At 47.6% G+C, this 17,499-nt stretch overlaps 2 protein-coding genes across 5 annotated transcripts in view; one reads left to right on the top strand and one right to left on the bottom strand.

Annotated features, from left to right (window-relative positions):
- Gnpat (glyceronephosphate O-acyltransferase) overlaps positions 1 to 8,084 on the top strand; it is a 31,220-nt gene extending 23,136 nt beyond the window's left edge. For 3 of the 4 annotated variants that reach the window (XM_059263811.1, XM_059263809.1, XM_059263813.1), the window contains 8 exons: positions 906 to 1,148; positions 2,846 to 2,925; positions 3,676 to 3,816; positions 4,721 to 4,820; positions 4,896 to 4,989; positions 5,673 to 5,794; positions 5,916 to 5,977; positions 7,793 to 8,084. In XM_059263811.1, the coding sequence (XP_059119794.1) occupies positions 906 to 1,148; positions 2,846 to 2,925; positions 3,676 to 3,816; positions 4,721 to 4,820; positions 4,896 to 4,989; positions 5,673 to 5,794; positions 5,916 to 5,941 (806 nt within the window). In that variant the 3' untranslated portion in view covers positions 5,942 to 5,977; positions 7,793 to 8,084. The remainder of the gene's footprint in view (positions 1 to 905; positions 1,149 to 2,845; positions 2,926 to 3,675; positions 3,817 to 4,720; positions 4,821 to 4,895; positions 4,990 to 5,672; positions 5,795 to 5,915; positions 5,978 to 7,792) is intronic. The other variant, XM_059263812.1, reaches the window with a different exon arrangement.
- Positions 8,085 to 14,817: 6,733 nt separating this feature from the next.
- On the bottom strand, positions 14,818 to 17,497 carry Exoc8 (exocyst complex component 8). The gene has a single exon (XM_059263806.1). The coding sequence runs from the start codon at positions 17,260 to 17,262 to the stop codon at positions 15,112 to 15,114; it is 2,151 nt and encodes a 716-aa protein (XP_059119789.1). The 5' UTR covers positions 17,263 to 17,497; the 3' UTR covers positions 14,818 to 15,111.
- Between the last annotated feature and the right edge of the window lie 2 nt (positions 17,498 to 17,499).

Genomic DNA, 17,499 nt, shown 5'->3' with positions numbered 1-17,499 from the left:
GTAAGAGTAGAAAAGAAACCTGGGGCTGGAAGTGTGCTCAGTGCTTAAGAGCCCTTGCTGCTCTCACAGAGGATCCAGTTCAGGTCCCAGCACCCACATGGTGGCTTACAGCCATCTGTAACTCTAGTTCCAAGGGATCACACCCTCTCTTCTAGCCTCCTCAGGAACTGCACCCATGTGGTATGCTTATATACAGGCAAAATACTCATACACTGAAAGTGTAGAGACCCTGCCTCAAAACAAAGTGGGAAGACAAAAACCGACTCCCAGAATTGTCCCCTGACCTCTATGTACACACCATGTCAAGAGCATGTACATACACACCCCTTATTGGAGTTATGGATACTATGCTGTGGGCTTGGGGGTGGGAGCCTGTCACAGTACTTAGTATAAATTGAAAATCACAGACATTGCAGCTAGAGTGTAATGTAATCACTGAAAGACCAGGTCATGATTTTTAGCCAAGCACTTCCCAGTTCACAGAAGTGGACAAGCTGATCTGGGTCTCTCCTGGTTCTGGTAGGATAGGGCACTGTGTGATGGTGAGCTAGTGCTAGGATCAGTGGACTAAGCCTGAGTGCTGTGGACACAGCCCAGATTACTGAGAATCCTTGGGGAAGAACTTGGACTCGGGGATTTTGGAGTTGTGGCTTTGGAAAGGAGATCTTCAGAAGCTGAGGACAGATGAAGCTTGGCTCCTGGATGAGGAAGTAGTGGTGGGGCAGGAGCTGGCATGTGACCTTCCGATAGTGTGGGTGTGTTAGAAAGCTGCCTTTTCAGTTCGGGAACAGAAGGAGGGGGTGTTAGACCATAGAAGTCTGCTGCCTTGGAGCCTGTAGGTTCTGGGAAGCATGGTGGAATTGGAGGCTGCCTTCTCATTGACTTCACTCTGCTGCTCTCTCTAGATAACCAACTTCCTGAGGAAGTGATCCAATCCACGATCCTCCTGCACTCCAACCTGGCCAGCCTTGTCAAAGACCGGGTGGTTCTGAAAGTGAACTCCGGCAGCTCAGAAATGGTCAGAGGACTTGTGTCCCAGCACATCACCCTCCTCATGTGCTCAGCCTACAAGAACCAGCTGCTCAACGTTTTTGTCCGTCCGTCCTTAGTAGCTGTAGCCTTGCACATGATACCTGGGTTCAGGAAAGGTAATTTCCTTGGAGCATGGCCTTGATTTCCGAAGAGGCCTGGCCCCCTAGTCCCAGAAAGGGAGCAGTGTTGAAGCCCTGTTAAGTGCAGCCCCCTCTGTTCTAATAAAGGAGGCTGCCCTGCCTGCTTACGGGTCCAGAGTTGGAAAGTATAGCATCAAGTGGCTTAGCCCCACATACTCAGGTTGAGGCAGGAGGAGCTTCCAGGAGTTTAGGGCCAGCCTGGGTTAGGTAGTTCAGTGGTTAAGCACGTGTCTGTTCTTTCAGAGGAGCCAAGTTAGTTTCCCAGCACCAATGTTGGGCAGATTACAACTGCCAACAACTATAGCTCCAGGAGCTCCAACCCCCTCTTCTGCCCTCCATGGGCCCTGCACACATAGGGCATGTACGCACGCATACATATGAATAAAATGAAAATAAATCCTTAAGAGAAAAATAAAACTTCAGAACTGGAAAGACCTAATGACTCCCTAATCTGTACTGTACTTTTGGGCTAGGAAGATGGCTTAGTGGATAAATGTTTGCTAGGCAAGCTTGATTGCTGAGTTGAGATTCTTAGAACTCATGCAGAAAGCTAGGTGCGGTAGCGTCTATATGAAATCCCAGCATTCCTGTGGTGAGACAGGAGGCAGAGACCGGAGACTTGCCCCTAAGCTTGTGTACCAGCTATACTTGAGTGTTCAGGGTTAGCGGCAATCAAGAGAGGCTCTGCCTGCAATGAGGCGAAAATCAAGAACCAACTCCAGAAACTTGCCCTCTGATTTCCCATATGCGTGTTTGTGGCATGCATGTATCCTTAAACATACGATAAACTAACACTAGCTGTGCCTTTTATAAATAAGGGCAATTAGGTCCAGAGAGTCCTGTAATTCCTAGAGAGGCTCTGCACTGGGAACACCATTGTCCAGGTGCTGATCTGATGCAGTTTCTGCTGTGACACCCTAGCAGAGGCAGATAGGACACCACCACCATCACTGTACAGCACAGTGGTATCAGATCACAGCGAGTTGAAATGAGTTATGCAGGCTGGGTCTACCCAGGTCTGCCTGAGGATCATGGTGCCCCACCCCAGAGAATCTTCTTCAGTTGGTCTCAGGGACACACCGTGGTCTTTGTGTGTGTGTGTGTCCGGTGATTAACCCAGGCTTTCACACACAGTCCTAAGTGTGTGTGTGTCTGTGTGTGTCTCTGTGTGTCTGGTGATTGACCCAGGCTTTCACACAGACCACTAAGTCACAGTGAAGAAATGGTAGCAGAAAAGGGGAAGTGCTGTGGAATAGTCTTTTTGTATGCTGTGAATATGTGTTGCTCCCATTGGTTAATAAATAAAGCTGTTCTGACCTACTGTAAGACAAAAAAAAAAAAAAAAAAAAAAGAATGGTAGGTAGGAGAATAGGGAGGAGCTGGGAAATCAGGTCCCTGGTCCTTCTTTGCTCAGAAGGAAGTCCCTCTTCTGAGGAACGTCTAAGGATGGTGATACCATGCCCATTTCTAGACTGAGGGTTTTGAGGCCTTGTTTAATTTATATTCAGCCCTTTTAAACTCTGGAGGACTGTAGTCTGTCCTTCGGATAAACTAGGGTTGGCTTCACTTCCTTTAAGGACTTAGTTATTTCCTTGTTGCACATATACACACACATTTGAAGGGCTACAAAGTCAAAAGCAATGTCTTAATGTTGTAAAATGGGTTCTTTCCAGAGGATGTCTTCAGTTGCTTTTCCTTCCTACGTAACGTGTTTTCAGATGAGTTCATCTTCCTTCCAGGAAACACACTCAGGGTAAGTTCTGACAGCTCAGAGCAGGCATGCCACAATGCATGTTCCAGAAGTGACAGGTGAGGATCTCCAGCATGCTTCAGCACAGCAGCATATTTCCTCTGAGAGTGGCCTGCCTGGCAGGGGGACAGCTGTGTGGTGTGTGGGTTTGCTGGTGTGGGCAGAGGCAGACAGAAGGTGCTGTAGGTTTCTGTGTGCTGTGCTAAGGAGAGGCTTTTCCTGTGCTCTGGCAGTTGGGGTGGGAGAAGTGAGGGCTGGCAGGGTTTGAGTCTAAGTCCACTTGTGGCTATTTCCTGGAGTTGCTATTAAATTTAAGGAAGTTCTCAGTCCGCGGGGGAGGCTTTGCCCTGGAGGAGGTGGGAATGGGGGGTGGGATGGGGGGAAGGTGAGGGGGGGGCTGCAGGGGGGGAGAACAAGGGAATCCGTGGCTGATATGTAGAACTGAATTGTATTGCAAAATAAAAATAAAAATTAAAAAAAAAATTTAAGGAAGTGTTGAGTGCCAGGTGAAGAACATCTGGGATGTGTGTGTGTGTGTGTGTGTGTGTGTGTGTCTGTCTGTCTGTCTGTCCGTCCTGGGCCACTGTTTCACAAACACTGTATGTTTACATGTTTGGGCCTTGGCACTTGAGTGTTGGAACAAATGCTCACAGCTTCAGTGCATAGTCAGGCGGCTCTGGGGAGCTGCAGGACTAGAGATGCTGAGGGTACCCAGACTAGCATGTCCATGTATCCTCCTCTTCCCCTTTCTAGGACTTCGAGGAAGGCTGTTACTTGCTGTGTAAAAGTGAGGCTATACAGATGACTGGGAAGGATATCATCATCACAGACAAAGGGAATGCTGTGCTAGAATTTCTTGTAGGGCTCTTTCAACCTTTTGTGGAATCATACCAGGTATGTGAAGTTTGCAAATCCTGCATACCCCCCATATCAGTATTGTAAGACTTTCTTCCTGAAATTATTTCTGGTGTGAAGGGTGAGCATGTGCAGGTGAATAGTGGACCTAGAGAGCTAAGTTCCATGTCTACTCAGGGACAAGCAGGAGGAGCTGGGCCTATGACAGGCTGAGGGTTGCACCTCTGTGAGCCCATGATTGCGTCAGAACTACAGAACTACAGTCATGCTGTGTCTTCCTGTGTTCTTTGTATGGCTCGGTGTTGATACTTAGTGGTCACTAACTGAGCACAAGACTTCAGTGCCTTCTCCTTTAATGTCACTGAACACTCATTCTGCTTCTGGGGAGAACAAGAGCAGGATCCTGTTCCGACAACCCAGGGGAGGACACAGAACTGGGTTTGGACGCTGTGGCGGGATTCCAGGGAGGGAGGGAATTTGAAATGGTGGGGTATGCCAGCCTTTCAGAAAAGAGGCATCTGAGCACCTGTAATGGTGGTGGATAGTGGTAACTGTAATCCCAGAGGTGGCCTTGCCCACGTCCTCCCACAGTCTAGCATGGAATGGGTACTTGATAAACTGGAAATCAGCCAGTGCTTGAGGACCTGCACTCTGTGCACTCAGAAAGAAGGGCAGAGTCAAAGACAGTAGGTCCTCTCTCCCCAGGCAGTCCAAACTGGAAGTGATGTTCTTGCAGTCAGCTGAGATGAGAAATTAAACTCTTACCAAATGTCATTTCAAACTGTCCTTTTCTAATTGTAAGAGCTGCTGGAATCAAAAGAGCTATGTTAGAAGTTGCAGACCTTGGAGGGTGGTGTTCTTAAGGAGGGCGGTGTGCTCAACGTGTTCTCATTTTTGGCAATCTCCTTTTCTCTGTTCCTTTCATTCTTCATCTTGAAATCAGATACTTTCCAAATACCTCTTGCATGAAGAAGAGGCCTGCTTCACTGAGAGACAGTACTTGGTTGCAGCTAGGAAGTTCACCAGTCAGCTTCTGGATCGAGGTCAGGCACGTCTCTGTGGGTGGTGGCTTCTCAGCTGAGAATAGGAATGATTGCTCGCCCTCTTCCCCTTTGCAGGTGCCTCTCAGTGTTACGATGCGTTGTCTTCTGACCTGCAGAAAAATGCCTTAGCAGCTTTTGTGAGACTCGGGGTGGTAGAAAAGAAGAAGGTGTAAGTACCAGGTGCTAATGGGGTCAAGGTGCGGAATGGCACTGAAGCCCGAGAGCCAGCGACACAGGAATGTCTCCTTCAGGAAGTGCAGTGCCATGTGTCCCTCTCTCTTGCCCTCAAGATTAGATCAGTGCAAGTTTCCGGGGAACCCACACGTCACAAAATTAAGAACGTACTCTAGCCCAGGTTTGGCTTGACCTCAGACTGCATTTCCTAGATTAATTACAGGAAAGAGCATAGGGTAATTTAGTGTATGCATGCACATGTATGGATGGAGAGGGACAGAGCTCCTTACTGAATGAGTATCCCAGTGATAAAGCTGAAGCCAAACTCACAATTGTATCTTATGTGGTCAGAAGGTAGGGGTGTGTGTGTATGTGTATGTCTAGAGCAGTGGTTCTCAATCTTCTTAATGCTGCAACCCTTTAATACAGTTCATCTTGTGACCCCAACCATAAAATTATCTCATTGCTACTTCATAACTGTAATTTTGTTACTGCTGTGAGTCATAATGTAAATATCTGATATTCAACCCCTGTGAAAGAGTCTTCCAGCACCACCTCCCACCCTGCCTCCAGGGGTCATGACCCACAGGTTGAGAACTACTGGTATAGCGTCTCCTCAATGAACAAGTATTTTGAAGCCAAACTCTCATAATTGTGTATCTCGTGTGGTCAGAACAGGAACAAGAAGCCTGTTTCAGCTACTTCAGACTGGGGCTGTTGTTGTACCTGGGCTGTGGTAGAGCACTTGCCTACCATGTGTGAGGACCTGGAATTGGTCCCAAGGCCTGAAGGAATAAAAAGTAAGCTTCATGACACAGACCTTTAGCAGTCCCATGATAGAATATACAGTTAGGAAGAAGGTGTAGCGAAAAGATGTCTCTGTCCTAGTTCACACAGTAACTCAGCTTTTCTTCTCTTTAGAGATAGTAACTATGTGTTTAGTGTGAACGAGCCTGCCACAAGCAAATTAGAAGAAATGCTCGGTAAGTACAGCTGAATAGGCTTAGACCCATTTTCCCTATTGTGTAAGTAGACATTAAGGTATGCTGTGGCATGAGTATTCTTATCGGAAGTAACAGCTGTAGATTCTAATATAAACAAGCTGAGTATAGTCCAGAATTTCCTTAAGGAAAAGTACCAATCACAGCACTTGGGAGATGAGGCAGGAGGACTGTCATGAGTTCAAGGCCAGCTTTGGGCTACATAGTGAGTACCAGGCCTTCCAGGGCAAGACCCTGTTGTAGCTGTAGTTTTCTCTGGTCCTACCTGGGCCCACAGCCACTCAGACCCAAGTAAACACACAGAGGCTTATACTATTTTCAAACTATATGGCTCAGGCTTCTCACTAGCTAGCTCTTACATCTTAAATTAACCCATTTCTATAAATCTATACTTTGCCATGTGGCTTGTGGCTACTGGTACTTTACATCTTGGTTTTTCTGGCAGCAGCTGGCAGCGTCTCTCAGCTCTGCCTTTCTCCTTCCTCTCTCTCTAGTTGGAATGTCCCGCCTAACCTTATTCTGCCTCACCATTGGCCAAACAGCTTTATTTATCAACCAATCAGAGCAACACACATTCACAGCATACAGAACGACATTCCACAGTACCCTGTCTTAACAAAACAAACGAAGTAGAGGAGGGGGAAGGGGAAAAAACAAACAGAGGTGGGAGTTGGGGAGGAGTGAGAAAGATGGAAGATTTTAAAATGGTAGGGGTATCACAATGCTATACACTGCTTACAATTTTAAAAGAACAGACTTTTAAAAGGCCAAAAGGGGAAAGAAAGTGCAGCAAAGAGTGTTAAGTAAGAAGACACTGCGGACTTCAAATGGGCAGTGCTTTACAGCACAGCCAGCTGCTCAAGCCTCCTCTCCTCCATCAGCACAGCCAGCTGCTCAGGCCTCCTCTCCATCAGCACAGCCAGCTGCTCAGACCTTCTCTCCATCAGCATGCATCCTTTGTGTTCAGCTGTGGTGAGGAGAATTCTGTCCTGGCTCAGACTTTTGTTTTTCCTTTTTTAATAAAGAATTTTATTTTATCTGTATGGGTATTTTTACCTGCATGTATGTATATGCAGCACATGTGTGCAGTGTCCACAGAGGCCAGAAGAGGGCATTGGATTCTCTAGAACCAGAGAGCTGTTATATGTCTAAGTGCAACAGATGTTCTTAACCACTGAGCTGCCTCTCCAGTGCTGCCCTTCTCCCCTCCCCCTTTTTTTTTTTTTGACACAGGATCTCTTTATGTAGCCCTGGCTGGCCTCAAACTCACTATGTAGACGAGGCCAGCCTCAAACTCACAGAGATCTGCCTGCCTCTGCTCTGCCCCCTGCCCCTAGTGCTGAGACTAAAGGTGTGTGCTATCATACCCGGTCTTGTTTTTGTTTTCTGAGACAAGATCTGATACTGGATCCCAGGTTGATCTAGCCTCGCACTCACTATACTCACTCTATAGCACAGAGTGGCTTCAAATTCATGGCAATCCTGTCTCAGTTACACCCATCTGTGGTGATGTTTACTGTTCCTCGGAGGTTTTGGATACTCTGGGTGAGTACACTTTCTAGTACATGATGGAGCTAAGAGCCCTCTGGATGCTGTAGGCTGAGAAAGAGGAACATCTAGAAAAGGTAGCCACTGGCTTTGTAAAGAAAGGTCAGTAGAATCCAGGGGAGCCAGCTAAGTGATCAGTGAAGGTCTCAGTGTTTGCAGCTTGCCTTGCAGAGTGAACCACAGCCTTACTACAGAGCTGTGGCAACAAGCAAGACCACCGTTATCTCATTAGCTGTCTCTTTGTCTTAGGCTGTAAGACGCCAATAGGAAAAGCAGCCACTGCAAAACTTTAACAATCGTGAAGCAGCTGTAGAAAGCGCAGTTCCATAGTGACAGTCACAAAGGACTTACTTTGCCACACATGGGCATCAAGAGGAGGATGTGTCTTCTATCTCCCGAGACCTTGTGAGCCGTGCTTCTGCCAAGAGGAGGAGATGACCAGTGAGAGCATCAGTGTGATCTTCCTGACATGACGACTGCGGCATTCATGTCAACCTGTGTGTTCTGAAATAAAACAGTTTTTGGAAAACGTTCTTGGAAAGCAGAGCTCAGGCCCCATTCACTGCCACTCAGTTTCCCACACATGTTCCCCTTTCAGGCCAACATGAATGATAGTGTAGCAGCAGCTCTGACCACTCACCTGTGCAGGAAAACACTGAAGAGGGGACACAGGTGAGTGTTCCTAGCCCACAGCCTGAAGCTGGGAGCCTGAGCATGACAAGAAAGTCCTCCCCTGAGCTCCCTGAGGGTCCCAGTCAAAACACAGGTTCACTAAGAATATTGCGTATGGTTACCTTTGGTCTGTGTGTGTCGGGTACATATAAAATGAAGGAAGTTCATGTCTAGACTTAGGTCAGATCTCTAAGACATTTTGTTTGGGATCAGCAGATCTTCCAGAATCTAAAAAGCAGCACAGCTCACTGTTCTTTGTCGGTGCATTCAATAAACTGTTCTTACTGAAGAACAACAAACAGCTCTAAATCGAACACACTTCCTTCCATCAGAAGCATTTGGATAAGGGACTCAACCTATATCTTACAGTTTTACTTTAATTAAGTTGCCTCAAGTACAAATTTGACAGAAGTGTGTAATAAATTATCTAGTTTACTTTAAATTTTACACCCAGTGGTTTTATTAACAAATTGAACTAAGTGTGTACAACAAAGAGATGCTTACATGATGTGCCATGAATGTACGTGGAGGGAAGAGGAGTTTTAAGTAAGATGGGATAGCTCTTCAAGTTAGTCACTCTGGAAGTGACCCAGGACCCAGCATCGGTGGAACTGTAACGGGGGTGGGGCTGAGTAATAGAGGAAAAGACTATGGGTGTGTAGAGAGAATTGTGGGCTCAGATAGGTCCTTGGGGCTGCCAGAGTGGAAAGCAAGACCTGCAGAATGCATCTAGCCGTGAATTTCTTGTGCTCTGAGAGCTGAAGTCCAAGATCAAGGTGCGTCCACAGTAGGTTCACCTTGGTTTTGGACATGGCTGCTGACTGTGTGACTCAGGACCTCTTTGTCTACCCACAGAAAGCAGGCTGAATATGGCGGTACATGCTTGGATTCCCAGCAGGGTTGTGAATTTAAGGACTCTTAAGAAAAGCCCAAAATCATCACTATCTTGTCATGAGAAGCTCTTCCTCATCAGTATATGAATCTGGGTTATAGTTCAATCATCAGGGACAGGCATTTGAAAGTAAGACCCAAGGAAGGTCACTGAAAAGCCCAGTGTGGTCCTATCCAAATTCCCCAGGTGGTGCATCTATCCCAGGGCCTAGGACAGCCATTGCACTGGCCCACAAGTGACCAACAGGCCATTTGGCGACCTTTGCTGCTTTGGGAAGCTAGAGGGGATCCCTGCATGTTGAAGTGAGCAGTACAATTGAACAGTGATCCTGGCTGTGGACTCCAGTGGGCAGGTCACAGCTCTGTCAGCCACTGTCACCTGCCACACCTTAGCACACCATTCTGCTGACGTGAGCTGAGCTGTTCACCAGCCACGTGCTGGCCTTGAACTCACCAGGGGGCTGAGAACGAACTTGGGATCCTGACGACTCAGCGCTGAGATTACAGGCATGCACCACCATGCTGGTTTATGCAGTGTTTTTGCAGTGCTAGGGATTGAACTCAGGCCTTTGTGCATGCTAGGCAAGCACTGTCCTGAGCCTTATCCCCAGCTCAAAAAATTATTCTAAGTGTATAAATCGGGGGCTGAAGAGATGGTTCAGAGGTAAGAGCACTTGATGCTCTTCCATTGGACCTGAGTTCAGATCCTACCACCCATATTGGGTGGCCCACAATGCCTGCAACTTCAGCCCTGGGAGATCTGACACCCTCTCACATCACTACAGAGACACACATTAACTTTTTTTTTTTTTTTAAGTAATGGAGCCCATTGTGATAACACACTTTCTCTCAACACTCATGAGGTGGAGGGGAGGGGAGCTCTGTGAACTCAAGACAAGCCTGCTCTTTAAAAAAAGTCTTACTACAGTAAGGCTACTTTTATCACAAAATGAATAATTATGATTGTTGGAAACAAATTTTCCTGCATTATTGGAGAGAATACACAACTTTCCCAATTATCAAATTTGGCAGTGTTTATCTAAATTAAGAAAGGATAGTTGTCTGGGGTTAGGTCAACATCACAGCAAATGAACCAAGAAGGTATCATGGGTAAATACAGGACCCACAGGACCCACTCTGGTACCTCCGGGAAAATGGTGAAGAAAATTGAAATCAGGCAGCATACTACATTCACTTGCTCCTTCGGTGGCAAGACCAAGCAGAAGAGAAAGACTGGGCATTTGGCCTCATGGTTCCTGATGAAAACGGTGACAGGAGGGACTCAGACCTACGATGCTGTATCTGTCACAGTCAAGTCTGCCACCAGAGGACTGAGGAGGAACTGAAAGGCCAGTAGAAGCACAACCATTGGAGATCTCCAGCTCAAAACAGATGGGTTAACGTACATAACAAAAAGGGGACAGTTTGGCACAGCAACACCTATAAATAGATTATATACATATATTCCCATAAATAAGGAAAGGTGCATACATATATATGTATACACACATCTATCCATATGTAAGCTTTTCCAGGAGGTTTTTAGAAATGTTTTACATGTACATGTGCATGTACACACAATACCCAAAGAGGCCAGAAGAGGGTGTCATTCTCTGAAGCTGGAGTTATGATTTCGGGTACTGGAAACTGAACCTCTGTCCTCAAGAGCAGTAAGTGTTCTTAACCACTCAGCTATCTCCCCTGGTATCATCATCATCATCGTCATTATCGTGTGTGTGTGTGTGTGTGTGTGTGTGTGTGTGTGTGTGTGTGAGAGAGAGAGAGAGAGAGAGAGAGAGAGAGAGAGAGAGAGAGAGAGAGAGAGAGAGAGAGAGAGAGGTCTTTCTACATAGTCCTAGCTGTCCTAGAATTCACTATATAGACCAGGTTGGCCTCGAACTCAGATCTGCCTGCCTCCCAATAGCTGGGACTAAAGGAATGCACCACCACACCTGGCTTTGTTTTCAGGCAGGGTCTCACTGGGTAAGCCCTGATTAGCCAGAGATTTTTCCTTCTGCCTCCTGAATGCTAGAATTAAAAATGTGTGCCATCACATCCAGCTGGGAATATTTTCAAGTCATAAGTCCCTGAAGCTAACAAGGTTACCAGAAAACGAAAAACCATGAAGTATTTAACTATGGAGACTACCCCATCACAGAAAAACCCCAGGGAAGTACAGCTAACAGTGAGAAGATGCTTTGAAATACTTGAGTGAATAAAGCAGGAAAGGGACTGTGTGAATTCTGCGGGAGGGTGCACACAGTTTGTCAGGGTCACCTGGCAGAGACTGCTGGGGCTTTCCACAAGGGTGAGGACCCTGCTGCCTTCTCATACACCTCTCCCAAGCTCTGCAATCCCTTCAAGCAGGACTCTTCCAGACATGCCCACAGCACACACTGTGAGAAACTGCTACATTTGAAAGTACATTGTTTCTGCTGAACACAGCTGGTTTTGTTAACTTTGTCCTATTTTTAACCATAGGAAGAGACCAGCAACATGAAGCACAGCATTTGGTCCTTGAACTGTATAATGGCTTCCTTATTTTCCACCCACTGTTGTGATATTTTCCTCAGTCAGTGATCTGCAGGTAGCATAAAACTTGACTTTTAAAATTCTGATCTTGTACATCTGAAATTTCCCACTCAAGTATATCCTAAAAAACTTGGGCTTTCTAGGGCCTGGGTTGTTGCTTCAAGTACTTGCTTAGCATAAGGCCCTGGGTTTGATATCCGGCACCCTCAAACTTAAAGAAACTTGGTTTATTCTCAATTCTGACAGTAAGCAAAATACTTAAAAACATCTAGTAGTTCTCTGTCCTCCCCACATAAATAAAAGTAAAAGAACATAAGAATACTGAATAAACATAAATAGAGCTGCCAGGCACAGTGGTTCGACACATCTTGTAATCCCAGGACTCTAGAGGCAGAGGCAGGAGGATCTCTGAGTTCACTGCCAGCCTGGTCTCCATAGACAGTTCTAAGCCAGTCATGGCTAGAGTGAGACCCTGTCTCAAAATAAGTACATTATATAAAATGTTGTAGCAATTCTATCCAGTGTGAGAACACTGTAAAGCTTTATTTTATCAGACAGTATAGACGACAATCTCACAGCATATCAAAGTATACAGCAATGCTTTCATCGTCTACAGCAAGCCCCAGGTTCCAATCCTAGCTAAGATGCAAGGTGCAGGATGAAAGTGCTGGTAATCTAGTGACAGGCAGCATCTTAAACAGAAATGACTGAGCACTTAAGTGACAGGAGGCTTTCATCAGAGACCAAATTCCCAACCATAATTAATCCCACTGTGGTTCCTGGTCTATGCCGTTAGTTTTGAAGCAAACAAGAAAAGGTAATTAATGTTGAAGTGGGGTATCAATACGAATGGAACTATCACTGTACCAGATGATCCTTCAAGCTTTAGAACTTGCTTGGAGTCTGATGAAACATGGGAGTCAGAGGAGCTCTGACCCCATCTGAGGAGGGCAGTGAATTATACCAGGTGTCTGGCACCCAAGGTAGATCCAGTCAGCTTCCTGCACAGATTTCCCAGATTCCCTCTGCTACACTGAGGAACACATTAGCCCATTCTTAGCACAATAAAATTCTCTACTTACATTTCCATAAAGATACAGCCATTTATTATTATGTGGGGAAATACATTGGCATTCTTACAGCTCTATGCCCTAAGAGAGCTTTCCATTCCCCACACTGTATTCATACAGAACATTTCATATATTAAATTCCAAAAGGTACCAAGTAATCATTACAACAGCACAATTCCATGAAATTCAAGTTTCCAATGATCTTAAGACAAATTAGTATTTTTGTTTGGCTGGAACATCAGTTATGGTCATGTAGAAAATCCTAACAGAGCCTGGCATAGTGGCACAATCCTTTAATCCTGGCACTTGGGAGGCAGAGGCAGGAAGATCTCTGTGAGTTCGAGCTCAGCCTGGCCTACATTGAGAGTTCCAAGACAGCCAGGGATATATAGAAAAACCCTGTCATTAAAAAAAAAAAAAAAAAAATCCTAACATGAAAAAAATCAGTAAAAATCTGCAATGGTGATTTCCAACTTTTTAAGTATGTAGAGCTAAAAAACAAAAAAAAATTGGTCTGAAATGAGTTAACTAAGCCAAGGAATTTTATAACCCTAAATCACTGCAGAAACCATTTAAGGTTTTACATAATACTACCTTTTTTATTCAGACAAGGAATAACCCTTAGAATCAATGGTATAATAACATGGCATCATGGACAAAAACCACAGCTAGAAGCTAGTGGGAAAATGGGTCTTCAAAAACACTCTCTAGCCGGGCAGTGGTGGCACACGCCTTTAATCCCAGCACTCGGGAGGCAGAGGCAAGTGGATCTCTGTGAGTTTGAGGCCAGCCTGGGCTACAGAGCGAGTTCAGGCACCAAAACTGCACAGAGAAAACCTGTCTCAAAAAACAAACAAAACAAAAAACAAAACCACTTTCTAATAGAGGAACATTAGATAACCAGTATAGAGCAGAGCATTTTATAAACCTTAGCTTCCCAACCACCTACTGTGTCCTTTACTGAACAATCTGAAATAAGCATTATGATCTGGAACTCTCTTAGAAGTTGTTGGTTGTTTTTGAGGCAGTCTCTCTACAGAGCCCTGGCTGTCCTGGAGTTTCCCCTGCTGACCAGGCTGGCCTTGGATACACTGCCTCTTGCTCCCAGTGCAGTGACTACAAGTGGGCACCAGCATCCCTGGCTCTTGTGTTTTAAAGTGCAACACAGCATTTGAGGAGTCACAAAAGGCCCCTTCCCTGTGCTTGAGGCATATTCATCTCCCCTCAAAGTTACAAAAAGAAAAAAAGACTAAAAACCCATCAGGGCAGAGGATGTGGCTCAGTGGGTACAGTGCTTGCCTAGTATACACAAAGCATAAACTGGGCAAGGGAGCACACACCTGCAATCCCAGCCCTTGGGAAGTGGAGTTAGGAGATTTAGAAATTCAAGGTCTTCCTTGGCTAAAAACCAGCTCAAGGCGCCAGCCTGGGCTGAAACCTATCTCAAGAAAACAAATCTTTGCTCGAAGCAGGCATTCTTAAGCAGTGAGATTTGCATTCTTTCTCTAATTCCTAATCTACAGAGACCCTGAACTCCCAGTAAATATTCAAATAAGGAGCTCTGCATTTGCCTTGAGTCTCAGTGGCTCCTAAATCAGGCTGGTGGTGAGGTGTCTGCAGGGGCCCAGAGACACTTGACTATGGCTAGGCTCCTTGCTGTGGGCCTTTCACCATGACTTTCACGTCCTGAACACAGCAAAAGGTGTTGTAACAGCAAATTCATTCAGTTCTGGAATATGTTAAAAGTCACCGTAGTCCTTGTGATTCCCAAAAAGATGCACCCCAGTGAAATACTATGATGCCAAATAGCCATGGAACATGCTACCTTTCAGTGACTTGGATGCCTGCAGAGTTGTTTTATGAAGGCTTCCTTCCATGTACTACAAAGACTGAAAAATCTGGTGCCCACTTATTCAAATTTACCCCAAACCAATTTTCCCAACTCATTTCTTTTCTCTAAATTGGTTAGTTTAAGGAGTACATAAAGCCAGTGCACTGACCATCAAGAAACTACAATTTTGCTGAATTGGGAGGCTTCGTAACATGTACACCCCTATGGATTTACATATTTTTCTAGGTAGCATAGAAGTGCAATGTTCCTGGATGTCCTACTGTGAGAAGTGTGTATCAAGTCAGAGGGTAATCTGAAATGCCATGGTGTGACTATATATTTCATACATTCCTTTAGGAGTTAATATAAAAGCATGGTATATGCTCTAATAATTCCAATATCGGGGGTGGGTGGGACTTAACACATTTTCTTTCTCCTTTGACTGTATTTCTAAGAGGACACCATCTATATACTGTTTGTGACTCTGAGGAATGTGCTGACAAGTGTAATGTAAATACAAATAATGCATCTGTAGCACATGTACACACACAGACACACAGCAGACCAGGGCCTCAGACCACAGAAGTGGTGCTCTCGGGATTCACCCGCAGGAGTCTAGATGCATTCCGCAGGTCCTGCAGCTGCTTGGCAGGCTTCCCCACACCTTCCTCAAACCTCCTCTCCACCACTGGGAGGACAGTTTCATAAAGAAAGGATGCATTCTGCCTGATGAATGCCTTCTTCTCTGGGTCCTGCTCACACCGCAGGCTGTAGTCCACATGCTGCACGGCAACCAGGATGACTTCCACCAGACTCTCCAGGAGCACCATGTGTAGCTCTGGGAAGTACAGTTTCAACGCCTCCTCCAGGAAGCCCATGGTCTGCTTGGTGAAAGCTACCACTGTGTAGCTCAAGTTCACCCAGCAGTCGTCTCCCGTGTACTGCTCAAAGTTACTGACCCCACAACTTCTCATCTCCTCTTTGAGCTTTCCTAGGGCCTCAGGAGTCATCAGGTTCATTCGACGCCACATCTCCTCCGAGTTGCGGTGCTTGGTGGCTTCGATGATAATCTCCTTGTAACTGTGCAAGGCCCCCTGGATGTCCTTCACCAGCAGGGCGTGGATGATGAAGGTGAGATCCAGCCCAATCTCTCCCAGCTGCTGGCAATGCTCCTTGGCCACTTTCACACACTCAGCTGCAGTGGACAGGCTCTCCTTGCTGTCAAAAACTTGCTTGCTGAAAGCGTCCACAAACATGCCCATTGCAGATCGTGCCCAAACCACAAACGCAGAGTAGCAGCCACTGTCCGTGCCTGCAAAGTCTGTCTCAAATTCCCTTGCGGTCTCCAGGAGGCTGGTAAAGAAGACGTGGCACAGCTTGTGAATGTAGAGCAGAGTGGCGCCCTCAATTCGAAGCTGGCGGATGGCAGTGTGCACGGCTGCTGCCCTGTTCCTCAGAAACAGCTCACAAGCTTTAGTGCACTGGCCCAGCCGGATCAGCTGAGACACTGCCCTGCGCGTAGCCTTAGGGCCACCTCTCAGAGAACGATCCGGGGAGAGCTCAAACACCAGCACCTCGGTGAGCTGTCGCACTCGTTCATCCACTTTGGCCCTCAGCTCTTTCACAGGAGGTGGGCTGGGCTTATCTTCCAGGTAGTGATTCAATTTGTCCAGCAAGTCCACAGCGCCCTCAAAGTCCCTCTGCGCAATACAGACATCCAGGTCTTCGGGCAACTCCTGGATCCACTCCATGGAGAGGTCTACCTTTTCCTCCTCCACCTCGGGGGTGGCCAGTTCTTCATCATCCTCGTCCTCAAACGGGTTGCTGCCTTTGGAAGTGACTGGTGGTGGCGCGCGGGGGGCCGCTGCTTCCTCCTGCTCCCTCCTCCTCTTGTCGCTGAGCGCCCTCTTGGTTTCCTCCAACACTTCCAGCCACTCACGTTTAATCTTGGCATTTTCTGCCTGAAAGATGCGGCTCTCAGGGAACATGAGCAGCTTGAACATGTCTTTCATAGGTGGATTGTCCTTGACGTTGACCACAGCCAGGCGGTCCAGTGGGTAAAGCGCGTTATAGCGGTACATGCCTCGCCGTTGTGGCAGCCAGGTAGCCACCAGCAGACAATCGTTCATGAGGAAGCCGTGCACGCGCTGCAGCTGGGCCATGTGATCCGCCTCGTATTCCACCAGATCCCCGTTGTACACCAGGTACTGGCCTGGCGTCTGCAGCAGGTCCCTGCAGCCCTCCACTTTCTCCAGCAGTGTGGTGAGTGTGCGTTGCTTGCCCTCCTCCCCCGCACCAGGGCCCTCGCGGGGGACGCCCGCCGGCCCGGGCAGGAAGCCTGCCTGCGCCGCCCCGCGCTCCCGCGGCCCCGCGCCCGTCGTGTCTTCACCCGTGGAGGCGCCCGCGGCGGCGGTGGGCAGCAGGGCCAGCGGGATGCTCTCCAGACTGCTCTTCTGCTCCGTCAGCAGGTGGCTCAGCTGATACATCTCGCTCTCCAGGTACGAGATCTCGCGCGCCGTCTCGATGAACTGCCGGTAGTTTTGGTAGACGTTGCGCTTCAGGTTCTGTGCCGTCTCCTCCGCCAGCGCCTGCACGCGCTGCCGGTGTTCCTGCAGGTCGCGGTCGCCGTCCGACTGCTGCGACAGTTGCTTCACGTACAGCCGCGCCTCGAAGCCCCCCGACTCCAGCTGCCTCCGCAGGCGGCTCGCCCCGCTGTCCGACATGGCTGCCACCCGCCCTGCGCCCGCGGTCCGGAGTCGCTGTCACTCGCCGCCTTTGGGCCCCACCCGAGCCCGGTGGAGAAGACGGCCGAGGAAGCGGGGCGGGAGCAACACCCAAACGCCTGCGCCGGGGCTGAGCGCTGCATTGCGCCTGTGCTGGAGTCGAGACTCCCATGCTGCGCCTGCGCCTGGGGGCGGAGTGCCGACGGCGCGCCTGCGCGAAAACGGCAGTGACTTAAG

The sequence above is a fragment of the Peromyscus eremicus genome, chromosome 5 (genome assembly GCF_949786415.1).
Source record: "Peromyscus eremicus chromosome 5, PerEre_H2_v1, whole genome shotgun sequence".
NCBI lineage: Eukaryota > Metazoa > Chordata > Mammalia > Rodentia > Cricetidae > Peromyscus > Peromyscus eremicus.
Note: the sequence above shows the minus strand (reverse complement) of the source record. Positions and strands in the feature narration are given on the sequence as shown.